The following is a 19,316-nucleotide window of genomic DNA, read 5'->3' as shown; positions in this document are numbered from 1 at the left end:
GGAATACATGGAGGCGACGCGCCAAAAAATCGTGGTGAAAGAGGTGATAAATGTAGCCCGCAGGAATGCTGATCTTCGGCGCCAAGTGAGGTACCAAGGGCTTCCTGACTCAGATTTGCCCTTCGTCCCTGCAGAGATGGAACCTTATCAGCGCAAGTTTATTTGTACGCATGGGTGGTCCGAACGTGACAGATCAACGGGAAAGCGGACGTCACACAAGCTGAGGACTACCGATTGTCCGTTTCAGATGCTGGCTCAAGCTACCAAGCGTAGTGACGGTCAATGGGGCGTTGTGATGAAGCGTGAAGTGTACGCCCATAATAATCGTGTCTCCGAAGACATTTACAGGTTTTATCCAGGTATTCGCCAGGTTCCGGCGGACTCACCTTTGATGCCAGGTATTGAGCTGCTGGTTGAATCCGAAGCCGGGACAACAAACGTGTACAACTACATTCGAGAGAACTCAAAGCACCGAGTCTCCATGGATGATGTGCACAATCTACTTCGCCGGCTGCGTAAGCAAGGTAAATGTTTGGTTTAATTACATGTCTTGTCTTCTTGTTCCCCTCTAACTTGATGTATTCGCAGGCGTGGAGCTGTCTGATAACAATGCCGTGGCTGAGATGATTATGGACTTCAACAGAGAGTCATCGGCAAATGTTTCTTCGGTGCACGAAAGTGCACGTGGAGATACCGGTGTCCTTTCCTTCACTAGTGGGCATATGCGTGCGATGTTGGACAACTTCCCCGAGATGATTCAAATGGACTGTACGCACAAAACCAATCAGTAAGTTGCATGGTAGTAATTGGACAGGTTTTCCCCAGGTATGACCAGGTTTTGACCAGACTTTGTGTATGGTTAGGTACAACTACCAGCTTCTTACGATGGTTGGTATGGACCAGTTTGGCCAAGGCCAGCCTGTCTAGTATTCGTTAATCGAAACGAACGGTGACTGGCATATGGCCAAGTGCTTGGATCATTTCAAGCGTGCAAACGAACACTGGCGGTTCGTCCGTATTGTGATCGTCGACGTGCCAGATCGAGTGCGATTCCGGCTAGTCGAATCGCTTGTTGATGATGCGTTGGATGAGTTGAGGGGCGGAGTGGCGCTGGATGAAGAAATTGAGCTGGACAGTGACGGTGAACGAATGGGCAGCATTGAGAGTTACGTGATGTCAATTGAAAAAATTGGTCAGTTCACCAGAGAGCAACTGGAAGCTATGAAATCCTTGTGGGGGCTACAAGATACTTGTCGCAATGCTGCTCTTTGCTGTACCTGGTTGAATAGCACTGTTAAATTCGCGGTCAGTGACCCCGCTTCAGCGGGTATTATAATGGGAAAGATACTGGAGTGTTGGCCGTATACACCGCTGGTTGAATTCGGATTCGACCTGACGTACAACAATCTATATTGCTTTCGAGATTCCGCTTGGATAAACGATAATGCCATGCGTGCTTTTGCGGTTTGTCTCGCACGGTACAAGAACAATTGTACAGCCGTCATTCCGCCCCCCAAAAAAGCCAAAGATGCCAAGAATGGAACCCAACCAAAGGCCACCAAAAGTCGTATCTCTACAAGCACGCTCGACAAAGTTGGTGAAAGTGTTGCCTCGCACCAATTCGTGCTTCTTCCTATCAATTTTGGTGGCACGCATTGGGGATGCCTCGTGGTTGACCAAGACACCAAGGTTATCAAGATGTACGACAGCATGGGCGGTAAGAGAAACAAGAAACGGTTGCAGAAGATGGCTGAAGAAATCCGTACGGGGCCTCTACGTGACGATTCCTACGAAGCTTTGGAAGTAAACGAGCCGGTGCAAACGGACAGTGACAGTTGCGGTGTGTTTGTGTGCCGGTTTTTTTTTACTTGCGTGAGCAGCGAATCCCCCAGCGATGTGTCCCAGCTGGTATAACGAAGCTGAGGTGGGAGATGCTGCACGCAGTCATGAAGTTGAGGCCGCGCTAGTTATTCGTGCATATCCGTCAGTGCAACATGCATGCAAACACTAACGATTTTAATACATGGTCAATTCTTGGGCAAAACCTGGACAATGACTGTATGGTGCAGAAGTCGATAATGGTACATTCGTGGTACGCCACCATGAGCGTCTCCGCCGACATACCGCAGCGGCCATCACTCTAGAATTTTTCTAAGTAGCGCACACATGATTTACCCAGGTTTTAAAACCTGTAAAATACCTGGGTAAACGGTGAAGAAAACGATTGGTTGCGGTGAGTTCCGACGTCGACTGCCTACGATCATTTCCACTTTAGCCTAAGTCGTGCACACATGAGTATCCCAGGTTTTATACCTGGAAAATACCTGATTTGGTCATTTAAGTTCCCGAATGTAAATTACCAAATCTGATTCCGTTCTCTATAAGGAAACCTGGGCGAAACCTGGCCCCCTAGCTGGACTATCCATGGAGAATCAGATTTCTGAGTATTTTTTTCAATCTGGGAAACCTACGCTAAGGTCGTCCTAAAAAAAACACGCCGAGAAGTTGAGCAAACTTCGTACTTAAGTAATAAAGTACGAAAAGAATTTCATTTTTACTTTTGAACCGGTTGTGCAGATCCGTGTATACTCGAGCCGTATAGCCCTTCCAAAAATTACCGTATACTGTACAGTGTCACCGATGGCTTCTTTCCTGCTTGGCGACGAATATGCCTCCTCCTCCTCCTCGGACGAGGAAACTTCTTCTAGAGCGACATCAAACATTATAGTACCTCCGCAAGCAGCGACACCCGCGATGACGCAGCTATTACCATCAGCAGATGAGTTATTCGCCAGTAACACCAGCGGAGTATTGACAACCACGAGTGCATCATCAATGTCTGCAACGACGCATAAGCGGAAAAACGAGCAAGTACCACGACCAGCAACCAAAGCGGTGAAAAAAGAGACGGGAGAGGCTGCTCGCAAACCTGCAATTGCGCCGTTTGCACCGCCTCAGCTCCGCCGACCAAATATTTCGACAGAAGACCGAAGGTACGTCGCGCTAAAATGGGGCTAGCTGTTTTGGCTGAGCTTTATTGTGCTGTTTGTATTTGACGCAGCTCGTGGAATACGGACAAAACGATAGCGTATCAGAGGAAAGCCAAGGAAGGAGTGTGACGAACTTTTCGGGGCTCTACGATCGGAGTGTAGACAATAGCAATCTCATGTGTACACTGCTCACTGGCAACATAAATATCCATTGCATTCGATAGAAACGTTAAGTTTGGACGAGATGTTTCTTTCCTAAGCACCATTCACGTGGAGAAGCCGTCACGGATCAACGCCCAACTTAAAATCCACGCAGTTAGGGGTTCCACACACTGAGATAACTCCTCAGAACAATGGAGACGCGTAGACCGCCATTTCCTCCGCCGAAAACATGGTCTTGGATTTCCCAGGTGATTCCTTCATGGCCATAAGGCGATCCTGGATTCTCGTCAGCTTCTTCTGCAACCTCTCGACTCTCGAGGGAAAGTTGCGGAGTCGATCCGCGTAGCTCACAAGGGAGCTTCCCTCGGCCTTTTCCGCCTCTTGAAGACCTGCATCAACAATCGGTAACCTCTTAGAGCTCAACAACCCAGCCTTTACCGATAAAATTCTCCCCTACCGGCAATAAGTACGTCCACTGTCTGCTGGAGCTTCTCCTGGGCGGCCAGTAGCAACTCTACATAGTCGTGACAGCGCTCAATCTTGGGCCAGAGGGTCACGAACATGCCCTGAGCGAACGCTGCGTCTTCAGTCGTCGCCATCTCAAGGTTTGACTGGGCTTCACTTTGCGGTTTTGCGTCGTTCCTGCTGCGTCTTGGAGAACTGACAGAGCTGCCGGTAGAGAGGCTGCAGACGTAGACACTCGACAGGCTGATTTCTTAGAAGGTGGAGCAGTTCGCACCGCCTTCACTGGAGCGCAGGTTTGCTACTGAAAACTCGGATCGCATTATCTTATTGGTGTAACGAAATAATAGCACACCTTTTGGAAAAATAATAATAAAAAGAACGAAAATTATTCTATTGGTGGACTTTTATTGTAAACTCAGACTAATTATTTTTCCGTGAATAGTGTACAGTAAATGCTGGCGATTCCGGTACTACTATAAAACTTATATCCTGACTCAAATGCTAGTACGTGTATCGTTTTAGAGAGGGTTTTAGAGTGTGCGTGATATAATTTACGAGACTCAGTTACGACTGTCGATGTTCAACACAGCCGCAGCCTATTCTCGTAAGCCCACACGTCTGCACTGAGTTGAATCGCAAGAGACCTGAATTTCTATGTGCTTAAGCTGGTAAGAATAGCTACCAAATGAAAGGACACAATGACAGTAGGCCCATGAGAACGACGAAGTTCAAACAATATTCTTTAGCGATGTCGTAGGATGGCCGCTTACAAAGCCCGTGGCCCACGTCAGGATCCCTGACTTAGGGAACCTGACGCGGGCTGTTTTGGAGAGCCGCACCAAACGGATACTTTCGTTGCATCTGAACTAAAGGGTTTAAATGCCGATATGCGAAGTCGAGTTTCCGTGGCCCGCAAGCATATCAGCACATTCTAGGAGCGCTAGCTATGTGTAGTGTTTCCCGGGTCCGAATACCAAAACTCCAACACAGCGATGCGGGGGCCAACCCGCACGAAATAGTAGCCGAATGTATTGATGTGTTGGTGACTTGGAAGATTGGAAAGTGAGTGCCTTGGGAGACCGTGAGTCTGGTGCTAACCAGCCCGTGCTCGCCAAGGTGAACCCAAAGAGAGAGAGGCAGACTGTCGTAGACAGACTGCTGAGAATGTACATGCAACGCACCAAAGGAAACATGCAGTTGGGCTTACTAAATCCTAATACATCTTGGTAAGGCAACTTGCTCACCAAGATCACAGAGCTGTACCCATTGTACACAGAGGAATGCCGTCGGACACATGCGGGTACTTCTGTGATCTTCACTGTCGACATCTCTCGGTTACTGAGCCCGCCGCTCAGCACCAGATCTGGATGTCTGTCAACCAGCTCGAAGTTCCACTGCGGTGAATCCAAGCTGGAAAGCCCGGAATCCATTACACTATGGACGAGATTCAAGTGCTGCAAACTTCACCCTCGAAACGCTGTCTGGGTCGAGAATTGGTCTCATCAAGTATGTATATGGTGAGTGAGTGATAAACATTTTATTGAAATTACTTTGAGCTCTCTGATTCTTCGATGTGATCGTCGTGCATTAAAATGAAGTCACGGACTATCTCCGGATGGAGTGAACATCGCTTTGCTATCTTAATATTACCAGCGGTGGGAATCGCCCGCTCTGATGGGGCTGAAGTTGACACACATCCCCGCCCTTTTCGTGTAAGTCTCGAAAGAACAGGGTACATGAGCAAATTTATCTTCCACTATGCCGTGGGTCACCATTCATCTTCAATGTAGCTCGATGTTGGTTAGCGACTTCCACCATCATGGCACTCAATAGAGCACGACTTGGCAGCTCTACTTTTACAGCACCTGACACCTCACATACGCAAGTAAGCAACGAGTCCTGCATTCTCCACTGTAGAGAACGGCTGAAGACTTTGCGCGATCCGTATTGCGAGCAGTTTAGTAGCATGCTCTTGTTGTTGTGGGGTAATTGTCTAGCTTCTGAGTGCCTGATGTCGGAATTGTGATACATGCTACATCGGCATTCACTAAATAAAGATACGCCAGGTTTACGCTTATGATTTCTTTTGCTAACAGCGTCGAGAAGGTTCGAGTGCCGCTTTATCACTTTACAACGCAGTACCTGCTTATCAGCATCCGGATCGGTTCCATGTGTTTGAGCGGATTCCGCAGACAAGGACTGCTGATACCGACACCAGTCAAGAACCGAAGTACGATACTGGTGGTGTCATTGGGCCAGGCCCATTCTATCAATACTTGGAGTCTCGGACGTCGCAGCCATCTCTTTACCCGTCGTCGGAAAGTTTTGTTACTCCTTCTAGGCGTCCACCACGAGCTCCATAGACCTTGTCACAGCGCCGGATACTCCTTGGGAGCATGCTTTGTCGCTGAACATGTCCCTGAGTCTCCTCCAATACCATTTACACCTGATAATATATTCAGGATTAAGGGAGCCCACAAACTAGAATTGTGGGACTTCGTTCGACTTTTCCGTAGAGATAAGTACGCTGGTGTGCCCAAAGACAAACTTAGTGTTGGACAACACTCGAGCTGCACACTGCCTCAAGTGTGGGGTTAAAAATCAATACACCAAGGGCACCAGGCATTCCGATAATACAATTGCAATCATATTGAAGGTCCATGCCAAAATAAGCTATTGCTACCAAAAACTACAGCTTAAGAAATAAATAATTGACATCAATAGTAGTGTATTGGAAAATTAACTACTTAGATGTACAGCACTGCACATTACTTTGCGTTCACGATAGCTGCTACAGTGTTTGCGTCCCAGAAACGCCGATTCATCTTCAGGAACAACACGGTTCCAAGGTGAATAGGCAGCATACGCTGGCGATGGTGGAAAAGAGTATGTTTCGCCACACTAAAAAGACGCTCCACGGTGTTTGACGTCGGCGGGATGAAAAGCACACCATCAAATATCTTCTTTGCACCGCGCCGCTTTTTTCTAGTCGCCAAGACTCTGTCGGCAAAGCCCTGTGGGCGTCCGTGCCTGGTGTCCGGTGTCGTAATTGCGGGTACCGTCTCAAATGGCTGCAACATCAGCTCCTGGTCGTTCGTCAGCTCGTCCACGGCGCCTGACAGGGCTACAACGCACGCTCGCTCGAAGTCCACGTATTTGCGTCGGCAGCAAGATACTTTTTCACAACGGAATGCTTCTCGATGAGCGCATCAAAGATATCGCGCACATCGAGAAGCGTTACGTTGTCGTCTTGAAGCTTCATGGTGGCCGACTGGAAGTCGCCAAGCTGGCAGTAAAAAAGTAGCTGCAGACGTGCTTGGTCGTGAAGGTGTTGGCGAGAGCCATGGTGAGATCAAAAATGATAGACGAGCGCCTCAGGTTCGCGTTTTGAGCGACCGTTGCTAACAGCCATCTGGAGACCGAGCTCCGTATTTACGCAAAACAAAGCAAAGAAAACTAGATTTTACGAAAAAATAAAGTACTTTGTTGTAAATACAAAATAACTAATTGGACAAAGTCATCCAATTTGTAAAAATCAATAATTAAGTGTAAACTATTGTATTGAAGCAGCAATACAATGATTATTTCGGAATGCCTGAAGGGCACTACTATCTACGTTAAGAAGCACATCTGGCTCGGTATGCGCTCGGGCCAACCGGATTCCAGGATTCTTGGTTGTCTTGGCGCGGAATCAAGCTGATAAAAGTTTGCTGAAGCGGGGGGGGGGGGGTCGAAGGTTTGCTGGAACAGAGATGGTCGGAAAAAGCGTAGCATCACGGCGGCCTTCGTCGTATCTAGAGCAGTCGGCTTTATCATATGGCGTGGGCCATGTTAGTGCCGAAGACAAAAAAAGCGCTGTGGACGGCTTCCCAACGACATTCAATGCCACATCAGCTGTTTGCCAGTGGAGTAATGCCACGCGTCCGAACGCAGCTCCGAAGCGCTGCTACTGCAGTAGACCGCAATTGTGCAGCACGTATTGTTCGATGCTACGTCAGAGATATTGCAATCCGTTCTTTTTAATTAAACTTGTTTAATAGCAAGTTTTGGAACATTCAAATGAATTGGACCATGGAATCTTTACCATATTGGCCCGTTGCAGTAATAAATTTAATCGTGAATATACTTTGGACACAGTTGACATTCAGTATCGCGCAGCAGGACGCGCAGTTGGAAACTAAAAGGGGCATTTTCCTCTTTTTTTTGGCTGGGAGCACTTGGTGACCGTACATTTACAGCACTATCTCTGACTCAGGGAGCCTTCCTGTGGAGGAAATATAGCAAACACAGATTAGAATCTGAATAACACCGTAGCCCATCACCCACAATACGCACGGACAGGGCAACCTGGTGCTCGGCTGCGCACAGCTTTGCACAGGAGATGGATGAGCAGGCAACGTGCATCATGGTTGGCATTTGTGACACTAATGTGACTACGAAGTGTGGCACCAGTGGATCTTTGAGTGGCTCCCTTCATTGTCCAGAAAGCCCCAGCAGCCCCAGGGTCCTGACCAGCCTGCGCCGTCCAGCGCACACCACAGGGCGATGCCGGGTCTCAGCGCGTCGGAGCTGCCACCGGAGGCGCTCCACGCTGGGGACACGATAGAGTATTTCTCCCGTGCCTTTGTCTGCGGCGACCACCGAGGATATCGTCGCGCCGTCGTCACCTGTGTCGACGGCGGTGACGACGTGGACTTCCCCGTCACTGTAAGCACTGAGGAACCGATACCGACGAACATGATGGTCAAGAAGGTGACAGACTGCCTCGGCAACCCCCTGTCACGCGTCAAGACAAAATGGCGTAAGGTTCGGACGTTTGAGTTGGTCCCAGGAACCTTTTCCGCTCCAACGAGGTCCAGTGAGCTGAATAGTGTCCTACAAGCGGCTGTCGCAGCGGCATACGAGGCCGTTCGTGGAGAACGAGAACATGTACCTGAGGTGATCGTGCCGGAAACGCTACCGAGTAGCGCAAGCAGCTCCCCGATCATGCAGACAAACCAAAGCCACGTCGTGCCACCCAGCTCCCCACCGCAAGTCTCTACTCCGGATGCGTTATATGCAGGAGGGTCTACGGTATTCGGTGATAATTCTCCATGTGAGGAGGACTCTGGAACGTCAGCGGTGAGAGAGATAATTGACCTTGTAACACCCGAAAAGAGCAGCGGCATTGTCTCCGACGCCGACGCTGCTGTGTCCGTCCAGTCGATACCTAACCGACACGCCCGCGCCAAGATCCGCCACCAGCCGAAGACGAAAAGGGCGCAGTGGCTAGTTCCAAGGTCTAGAAAACGCAGAGACCTGGCAAAATGTGCGGTGACGAGGAGCGGCTCTATGATTTACCACGCGAAGACCGTCAAGGCGGCGAAGTTTAATCAGCTGCGGAACAGCCCCGAGATCAAGAACTAGTTAGAGATCCTGCACACCAAGCGGTCGACGTATTCGGATCCTGAACAGAAGCAGTGCCGAACTCTATGTAAGACTGTAGCCTGGCCAGCAGAGATCGAGAGGTTCACCACGTGCAAGCGCAACGGGGTGAAGTTTCCAGATATTGGGAGCTACGACTCGTGCAACTGCTTCGGTGACTGCTTTTGGGATACCTGCACGAACGTGGCATCGGCGTCCTTCTGCATGCCCCAATACTGCAAACTGGGCGCCATCTGCAGTAATGCACCTCGCACTCTAAGCTCGCTGAAGCTGTTCGATACTGGACGGGTGGGTCTAGGCGTGTACACGACCACGGATCTCGATATCGGAGACGTACTAGGTGAGTACTGTGGAGAGCTGTCAGAGCTCCCCGCAGTGGTGGAGGGGCAGCCACCACTGGCCGTGAAGACGAACACAGGGTACACGCTGCTCTACAACACCAGATCCGTGAACAATAACTACGTATACGTTGACGCCTTGCGTTGTGGCTCTATTACACGCTTCATCTCTCACTCGTGCGAACCGAATGCCACCTTTTTGGAGCAGCAGACGCGCACTCGCGTCCGAGTGCTCGTGAAGATGATTAAGAATGTGCAGGCAGGCGCTCAGATCACCGTGCACTACGGCAACGAGCGCTGGTTCAAATGCGCCTGTGACCTGTGCTGGAAGGAGCCGAGCAGAACGGGAGACAGCAGTGGTGACGAGTAGGAACAGCTATCGGTGTATCTTGTCTAGTGCCCGCAGCTCTCTGTAGCTATAACTTTTTATAATAATAAGAAGGAGTATGAAAACGGTCATTTGCTCACTCGTATATTGATAGGATGAACGGTACAAAGTTATTCTGGCCATGTAACAGCACCTTCTCGGGGATCCTTGCGCGCAGAATCACTCGAAGCTAAGCGCAGCTCCAATTGTCCTCGGGCGCCCAAGATCAGGCAGAACTGACACTTCGCCCCGCTTTCTTTTACGACGATTGATCAAAACTTCGCGCCCGCTGCTATCCACGTGAGCTGTAACGCGCAATGCGAACAGTAGATGAACGCACGCGCCGAAGGCAAAAAAGTAATCGCATGGACATTTCTGAGTCTGGACGTTCACGGGCCAGCCGTCGTCGGGCTCCCCCTCGTACTCCTTCCGCGCGTAGTTAATACCCATCTGCGCCGACACGGCTATCGCCTCCTCGCTGCGCTTGTTCGGCGCGACGGAAACGCGGCCTGCAGGCAGTGATATTATACGCAAGATACAGGACGCTCCTGAGCGCACATACTCGGCATCGTGACCTTCAGCAACGCCTAAGTATCGCTCCCGCACCATCTCAGACACCCTCTGTGCGAGGTTTTGTGCCGGAACCACCGCAAAGTCAAACGCTCTGGTGCTGCTGGACTGGTCCTGGCAACACCCGCTGAGTTCACATAGCAGCGTGCCCATCAATAGCCGTCGGCGCAACGTATAGTCACGCTTTAAAAGTGCGTTGAAGGTCTCCGCCGGGTTGTTTGTGGAAGCAAACCCGCATGACTTCGCAAACTCCTGCCACGTCCTGAACGGTCTAACGACCCACTGCCCGTAGAAGTACTGAGCAAACGAAATTAGGGTCGGGTCAGCCATCCAGCGACCCAGAATACAGCGCAGCATCTCCATATAGTGCCCTTGGTCTCGCGCAAAGTGCAAGTCGTATACTTCTCTAAGCACACGAGCTTGTGCGTCCGATGATAAAAGCTTGACCCGCTCCTGGACGTGCTTCATCACATGGAAGAAGCACATCAGGAAGCAAAATCGCGGGTTGTCCCCAAAGACTGATGCGAGAGCATTGAACTGAGCTCTATCGCCGTCAGCCATCGCGTACTGAACGGTCAAATGGTTTCCTGTGATCCACAAGTATAGGCGTCGTAGGGATAGCAGCGCTGCCTGGAACATTGGCTCAGTTTCTTGTGACATCACAAACATTGCCACCAAGTGAAATCTGCGAGAGCGGTCTGAGACCCCGACTACCAACACGGGGTAGTCCATCTGGTTCGTCTTGTAGGTTCCATCCAGGTGGAGTATGAAGCTCTCAGGCGGGACCAGTAGCCGTAGCATCAGTGCTTTTGTAGTAATCCCAACTAGGAACGGTTTGTGGTCCGAGCCGTTGCCGATGAGGGGCAATCCAGCGTTGTCCAGATCCCACGTGAACGTGACGGGCTCCATCATGGACTTCGAGGCGTCGTAGGCGTGCTCGCGGACCCACTTCGTCAAGTCCTGGACGCGGTCGTGGTTTTCCATCTGCGTCCGGGCGTAGTGATTCACGAAGTTTTGCACCGTCTTCAGCGCTGGTAGTTCCTCCAGTGGGGTGGCAAATTTGCGTGCCATCGCGTGTCTTATCCGCATGGGTCGCAGGTGATTCTGGACCAAGTCCCGGCAAAACGCCTTCTGGACCTGGGTCAGCTTCTTGCGCACTAGGATTCGTAAGGATGAGGAGGCCGATGTGTGCTCTCCGAACTCGAAGACGGAGGCCCGCTCAGACTCCAAGTACGTCAGCATCTTTCCCCTCCATGTGCACCTCACGGGGCTCGCGTCGGTGCAGGACGCTGAACTGCATTCTACCAGTCGATACCGCATCTTGTGGTCGCCGCCTGGACAGATTGTACACGCCATCGCTTGGGACTTATGAATGTCAAAGGACTTCAGGTTCGCGACCACCGTCTCGGCTTCAGCGCCGTCTACATCTACGGCGATCTCTCGCCAGCTCACCCGTGAAGGCATGCTTGGTCGCTTTTCGGGGAATGATGTGGGTCACACTGCAGAGGGCAGTGTGACCCACATGGTGGGGCTGGTCTCCGCTGGCCCAGTTTCACCCTCCAGGCACCCTTTTTGCGTGCTTCCCGTATTGTCCGCTTGTATTGTGCTGAGTACTGTGCTGACACACACTGTTGTGTGGAGAGCAGCTTCTACGGTGCTGACACAGATTTGTTGTGCCATGGCCATACTGTATGGTGTCAGTAAGGCGTTCTCCTTCCTGTGACTGTACCTTCTTCTCGTCGATACGGCTGCCGTGCAACCACATGTGTGGAGACAATCACCTTAAATTGATAGCCACCAAATTACTACAAACTGAACTGATCACGATCCAGTGTGTACCAAAACGATGATACAGTCAGGTCAACCTTAAATTTCAGTCATGTGCGGTTGGTTCGAACGGTGCGATTCGCTCAAGCACTAAACAATATCGCCACCTAATTCGAAATTGCGACCATCAATGTACCTTGCAGAAATAATGAGTGCGTACAGCGAGGAATTGCTGACCACTTTACCATGTACTGAGCTAAAATAATGAATGCGGGAAAGTGCGGCACCATTATCAAAGAATCATGGATCAGGTAGTACGAGGTCAGATTAATGCAATACATTTCGCATCTATGTGATACCTGTGCGAAATATCCAACCTCGCAGGCTTTATTCGTCCCACCTTTCCGGATTAGGCAAGGATTACTGTAGAGCGAATGCAAGCGTTAAATGCGCCCATATCTCCATGGCTAGCCGAGATTAATACGCGGAGTAGACTAGCTAAGCTGACTGGTAATAGTGTCCAACATCTTCGCTCGGACTTATCCACACTCAGCACCAAGTCGCAATACGGTCGACTACTCTTTCCCGAACCGCCCGACATTGCCATCCCAGCGCACAGCACCTTCATATATATATGAGACGGCGCGAAACGAAAAGACGCTTACAAACCTAAGTACGAATCGCGTTTTAGGCACACCATTCGAAAGAGGAGGATCTCCTCTTTCAAATGATGCCTTCAGACTTCTAAAAAGTTAAAAAGTGAAGGAGCTCGAGTCCACCAAAAACGTTGCCTCCCAGAAAGACAAACTTAAGGAAAAAATTTTCACTCTTCTTGTGTAGTTAGCGTATCCGCATCGTTCGAGCCTATTCCCGCGTCCTAATTCGACTTCCTTCTGCTTCAAATGAATGTCTTTACCAGTTGGGGCCCAAATTTGAGGGGATATTTTATTTGTTTTGGATACTTACAGCCTATTTTAAAAACAAATGGGTACGGGCTAGAAGGATCATATCAATTTGCTGCTTACATTTAGTGCCTTTGTGGGCCTACGTTTCTTTCCTGGCACGCTTGCGTGTTGGTTTGCAGGTTTTAGGCTGGGCTGTGCTGCCCGTAGTTACATCCATGCTGTCGGGGTTCGTCGTTGGTTGTCCTTCCAGACAACTAGCGCTTTTCTTCTTCTTCTGCGTGCTTGCTTTACGACGCGACTGCTTAGCTTCGCTTGCGAGTCGTTCCTCTTCGTCGGTTGGAGCTGCGTATGTTGGGTCCGACGCATACTCGACGGGCACGTACGGCTTCACTTTGTTGTGCATTTGCTGCTTCTTTTCAAAATTGGGGGCTGGAGGCTGTAAGGGCTCAAGATAGTTGTCCAGAAGGTTGCGCACCTTCGTATCATCGATCTTAATCCCATCAAACGTTCTTCGTAGGTCTTCATCAGCACCCACATCATCCGGTCCTACACGACACGTCACAATTCCAGGGCTGGCTGTACGCATCGCAAAAAGCTGAAACCGCTGCACGTTTGCGAGATTTTTGTAAGCTTTTAAGACCACCGTACGAAACGCCTTCATCATCGAGTTTTCCTTGGGAGCATGGACGATAGCTGCGCTTATGGAAGACGCATTGATCACTTCCAACAGCTGATCCGTAGTCCAAACGTCCTCCTTCGCAAATTTCTTTCTCATGTGCCCGAAGCCGCGATCGACAGCATTTTTGGTGTGTCCTTTTACAAAGAATTTAAAATCAATAGTCTCCAGATTACCAATTTGAGTTAGTGCTAGCAGCATCTTGATGATGAAGTTGTTTTTGTTCTGGCCTTCACAGTTGTCGGCGTAAATTGTAAGGTTTCGATGTCCATTGCCAAGCACAATTCGGTGAACAAAGTGATACATCATGCTGTTCACCTCGTCACTGCCTTTACCCGCCACCGACTCGTCGTAGACGTAATTGTATTGAATGCCTTTGTTGGCATAACAGATGTCAAATACGTTCACGTTGATCAAAGACAGGAAATATCATTCGGAAGGCGTAGACGTCACACTTGGCAGTGTCAAATTTTGACTGAAGTCCATCACAATCACAGCATGTTCATCGGAAACTGCTTGCAAGTCGTTCTGGTACTCTAACCTATATAAAAGTTCATAGTAAATCAGAATGATCTTAGAATCCTTGGTGAAGCAGAATGATTCTTGTGTACAAACCTCATAGCTTTAGCTGCGGCAGTGTGAACACCAAGCTCTTCGGTGAGTTCTACAGTGACCCGAGAGCGCATACGTACGTACAATATAGAACAGAAGTCGCACACGTTGCTGCGAGGAGATCGGATTCGAATGACGGGACAATGTTTCTGTAAAAGCTGTCGGAAAGTTGATGGTCGAGGTTTCCTCACCTCCAAGTCGTTCTCCACCACGTAGTTGTGCATCTCATTGTAGAGTTGGTCCCAGGTGAAGTAGGCAGGGAGCAGCGTATAGTTCTCGTCAGTATATTGCTTGCGGACCGCTCCGTCAACCGTCTTCTGCGTTCGAGCTCTAACCGGGACGACGTCTACCGGAGGCTTGGCGAACATTCGAAACCAGTTCGCCAACCAGCGGATGTCTATCTTAGCGGCGTTAATGTTGAGCTGGTCCCGGTGTGTGTTGACGGAGAAAGCACCTCTCTGTATCTGTCGCCGGTAGCGCGTGATTGTTGCCGTGGAGATTCCATACACGGCGCACCATGAATCCCGACACACACGCCCTATTAGCGGTAAATAAAACGAGAAGACTTGCCGTTCACCACTCCCACGACGACGTACTGCGGTGTCTGTCTTCATCAACATCGCCAGCGAGGTCAGGATGCTCTGCTTCTTTTCATGCGTAGTCATTTGCCCCAAAGAGCACAGGAAGTTTTCAAGATCAGCTGTTTTGCCTTGAAGGCACTTCTCCGTGCAAAGATCTTGCTGAATCAAACTCGTAACTTGCTCCCGAATTTGGTCATCAGACCAAAAGATCCTACCCTCCACTGAAAAGTCCTCAACAGACTCTACGTCTGAATGATTCTGTAAGGCGTCCTCCAAGGTATCTTCAACGTCTTCAGCACTCGAAACGCCACTTGATTCGCCTGATATTGGCTCCCACACACTGTCATCTGATTTTTCACCGCCGGTTGCGTCCGGGTCAGGTAGAGAGAGCCCAGTAGATTCCTGTCATGTTGCCGAAGTGCAGTGTTTGTCCTGGTACTGGCGTCGTTGGCCACAACTGAAGTGCTGGAATAGTTTGTGCTGGTGTTCATCGTGCTCGTTCTAAAATATACACCACCAAAAAATGGGTCCGTTTGAAAAAACACTTCTACTGAAACTTTCGTTTAAACACGTTTTTGAGTGGTCAATTTTTAAAGCCGTTTATCTCGATTACTCTAAATGGTTCGTAAGGATCAGTTCGTTTCGCGCCGTCTCATATGATACCGCGCAAAACACTTTCGGTATACATATAATATATATTATATGACAACAAGCTGGAAATCAGTATATCAACCAACTGCCCCCTACGAAGGGAAACAAAACCAAACAGCAGGTGTGGGCACACCTCGCATCGATTTTGATGCGGCTCGCTCATGTACCTTCAATGCGGTCTGTGTGCGCGCCTGTCACAGGATCCACAACGAACTTGTTGCGGTTGACCCATTTGTGAATGCAGCCCTTGCCCATCAGCTCCTTATTGTTTTCCAGCGTGCGCTTCTCGTTAACGGAGACGTTTGAGGAACACTGGTCGGAAATGATCGTGCTACTAGTATTGATGTGCTTATCGATGAGAGGAGAGCGTGCTTTCTTCTTTCAGTTAACGCCGGTAATGAAATTAAACCATCTACCCGTGTCATGATCGCGAATGCTGTTAAAGTAGGAAATATGAAAGTGGTGCGGCTATTGTCGACGCACTTCTCGGAGTGCTCTGTGCCTTGAGAAGCCCTCGCTGAAGCTGCTAAACTAAATCGAGAGGAAATAGCGCACTGAGTGGTAGATAGCCATACCGACACGAGGTGGGGCGTTGGTGTCGTTGGGGTTGCAATTGCCAATAACCTTGTTGAAATGGCTACATGGCCCAGTCAAAGCGTAGAGATTGTCGACAACTATAGGCTGCGGCTGTGGCCCGAATGTGTTGCGGCGAATGGAAACCGTGAAATGGCCCACTGGGTGTGTACATTGTCGGAGCATCCGCATCTTGGCGCGGCCTTAAATGCAGCAGTGGAAGGAGGCTCGTCATGTGGATTACACAACAGTCCGGTGTTATGTCGGACACCACTCGTACTTGCCTAGATCAGATGAGCGCTAACGGTCATGACGAGGTTCTTAAAGGGGTCGTTCAGCACTACCCAAAGTAGTGCTACGTATCTGGCACTGATATTTAAGCTGCCTCAGCAGGGCGGCTGGATATCGTGCGTCTTCTTCACTAGAGCGGCATTGAAGGCTGCACCAAGGGTGCACTGGCATGCAGCAAGTCGAGGCCATTTTGATATTGTCAAAAGGCTGCACAATTGCAAGCATTTTAAAGAGAGCTCTGACACTCAATCTATCACAGGCGCGGCCAGGAGCGGCGTTTTGGGTATTGTCAAGTGGCTGCATGAGAATACGTCTGATTCAGACGTATTGACTCTGAAGGACGCAGCACGTATGTATGGATGGAGCAGCTGAGGACAATCATCTCGACGTTGTACAATGGTTACATCACAATCGGTCGGAAGGGTGCAGCATACTCGGAGGTAACATACTCTTCTCCTCACCGTCGCGTCCACTGTCGATTGATGTACGTACCGGCGCTGCATTATCCAGCTCGAACCTCATCAATAGATCTTGGATCACTTGCTCTTGATTCATCGCCCACCCATATTCGCTATCATAGCTAAACGCAATCCCTAAGAACTTAGAGACCACACCCAAGTCTTTCAGTTCCACGACCTGCATGTCGTCGAAGAACTTGTCGACCTTATCCTCGCTTGTTTCCGTTACTAAGATGTCGTCCACGTAGATGCCTACAAGTGTCATGCCATCTCTTTCTGTCTTGATGTACATGCAACTGTCGGTGTAGCACTGCTGGAACCCCAGCGACACCAAGATGTTGTGGAATAAGTGATTCCACAGTCGACCTGACTGCTTTAACCCATAAAGTCATTTCTCCATAATCAACACGATGTCATCTTTACTAGTAACGCCTTGTGCTATGAGCTGTGTCTCAGCAAATTCCATGCCTTGCGGTAGCAACAGGATGATGATCAATTCAGCTTCCTTCTTTGCCTTTATATAGGCACTCGGAACATCTCCGTAGTGCGCTGGAACCTTCCAGATACGTGACACCACGAGTATCACTCTCCCTGACACCAACCCCAGACTGCTGAGAATGTGAATGTATAGTCTAGGCATACTCTAGCAGGTCTCCCCGAGCCACCAGGCTAGCCTTGTACCGTTCGATGGTACCATCCGCGTGAGTTTTCAGCTTAAACACCCACTTCGTACGCAGACACTTGGGCTCCCGGCGGCTTCTTCGCCACTGTCCACGTGCCGCTCTACTCCAACGCATCAATCTCCTCCTTGATACTTGTCTGCACGCGGGTCCTTCATCGCTTGTTTATAGCTCTTCGGGTCTTCACGCACCACGACGCTCACCCTGTTTACAGAAACGTGCTTCTCTCCCATGTTGCGCGTACGCATCCGTTTGTGCTGCTGTTCTTCGGCTGGCACTTGCTCGTCGTTTGCTCCTTCCTTTTCTACAGCATTTTTCCTTGCAGCTGCATTCTTGTTTTTCCTACTCGACTTCGATTCCTTCAAACGTTTCTTCTTCTTTGTCGACTTGCCTGTCGAGCTGTAGTCCTTCTTTCTGCAGTCTCAAGGTCATGCGACTCCTCCTCGATCGTCTCCTCCCGTTTTGACTTTCGTCTTCCGACTATTTTCTTCGGTTCTGGATCATCAATTTCAGGTTGCGCCTGGAGTTGTGCATTCTGCTTCGCATTTAAGGTCTCCACGTTCATGATGTGCTGCGTTGTGATCACTATCCTGTCTTTGGGTAAGTACACCTTGTATCCTTTGTTCTCGTCGTTTTTACCAATAGTCATGCCGACTTGTGCCCTTGGTATCCAGGCCTTCTTTTCGACGTCTCTGTATGCAGTGCATGGACTGCCAAACGTGACGATATCGGACGGATTCGGCACCGTACCTGTCAGCATCTCTAATGGTGACATTCGCTTGGCATTGGCTCTGCATGAGCTGCGGTTGAGTACGCACGCTGCGTACTCGACTGCATCTTCCCAAAAATACAGCGATAACCCACTAGCGAACAGCATACATCTAGCCATATTTAGCACAGTCCTGTGCATCCGTTCGGCCTTCCCATTAGATGCTTGGTTCTCTCTTGCACTAATCTGGTGATTTGCAGAACGGATCCACGCTCGTGTACTCTTTGCTTCCATCGGTCCTGAGCACGTGAGCTCTGCAGCTGAATCTCTTTTCGAAGTATGTTAAAACTTCTTCGTAGCGTCCACCTTGGTTTTGGCCCGGAACACTCTCACGTAGTTCGTAGACTAATCAATGAAGTTGATTAAGTACCTGTTCTCGCGTCTGTCCTTGGGTGTCATGGGTCCCTTGATGTCACTTCTAATGACGCCTCCGATCTTATCAATAGGTGCGTTTGCCCCTGTGTCCTTCTGAGACTGATTGTTTTTACTCTGCTTGCCTTGTGCGCAGTTCAAGCTGCTCAATCGTTTTCTACTCGTTAATCTGATACCGGAGCCGTCCGCGTCGGCCATGCGCTCGACCGTGTCGTACGAGATGTTCCCGAGTTGCTTGTGCAGCTCCAGTAGTGCTGTCTCCGTCACAGCATCGTCCAGTAAGTTTTGCTTCCTTTAATTGAGTGACTACCGCACTGATCCGTGCTCTCTTACTAGTATTTCCTGTTGTATCAATCATCAATACATTGTGCCGTCTGTGGACCTCGAATGCCCGCACACCACTTTTCTGCTGTACCATGAAGCTCCTGTCGCTCCAAAAACACAACCTTTTCTTCTAATCTACCGTAGCTCATGATGTTGTCAGGCAGGTGCTCAGCGTAATGGACATCCGAACCGTCCACCACGACTTCTTACCCGTCAACGATCGTCTTTAGCTCCACTGAACCCTTCTTCACTACTCGTATGCTCTTTCCGTTTGCTGCTATGTACTGATCATCACAGTCGACACCATCTTTCAGTAGTTTTGCATCTTTAACCAGATGCAC

General features: G+C 49.7%; 2 protein-coding genes across 2 annotated transcripts; one reads left to right on the top strand and one right to left on the bottom strand.

The window, feature by feature from the left end:
* Positions 1 to 2,640: 2,640 nt before the first annotated feature.
* PITG_10299 (uncharacterized protein) lies at positions 2,641 to 3,119 on the top strand (the record flags this gene model as incomplete). The annotated part of the gene is made up of 3 exons (XM_002902072.1): positions 2,641 to 2,808; positions 2,857 to 2,993; positions 3,062 to 3,119. The coding sequence occupies 3 exons, from the start codon at positions 2,641 to 2,643 to the stop codon at positions 3,117 to 3,119; spliced, it is 363 nt and encodes a 120-aa protein (XP_002902118.1).
* Positions 3,120 to 3,225: 106 nt separating this feature from the next.
* On the bottom strand, positions 3,226 to 3,802 carry PITG_10298 (uncharacterized protein; the record flags this gene model as incomplete). Its single annotated transcript, XM_002902071.1, has 2 exons — positions 3,226 to 3,541; positions 3,610 to 3,802. 2 exons carry the CDS (start codon positions 3,749 to 3,751, stop codon positions 3,336 to 3,338), a joined length of 348 nt encoding a protein of 115 aa, XP_002902117.1.
* Between the last annotated feature and the right edge of the window lie 15,514 nt (positions 3,803 to 19,316).

Source organism: Phytophthora infestans, genomic scaffold (genome assembly GCF_000142945.1).
Source record: "Phytophthora infestans T30-4 supercont1.18 genomic scaffold, whole genome shotgun sequence".
NCBI classification, from domain to species: domain Eukaryota; phylum Oomycota; class Peronosporomycetes; order Peronosporales; family Peronosporaceae; genus Phytophthora; species Phytophthora infestans.
The sequence above is the reverse complement of the archived record's forward strand: the minus strand, read 5'-3'. Positions and strand labels throughout refer to the sequence as shown.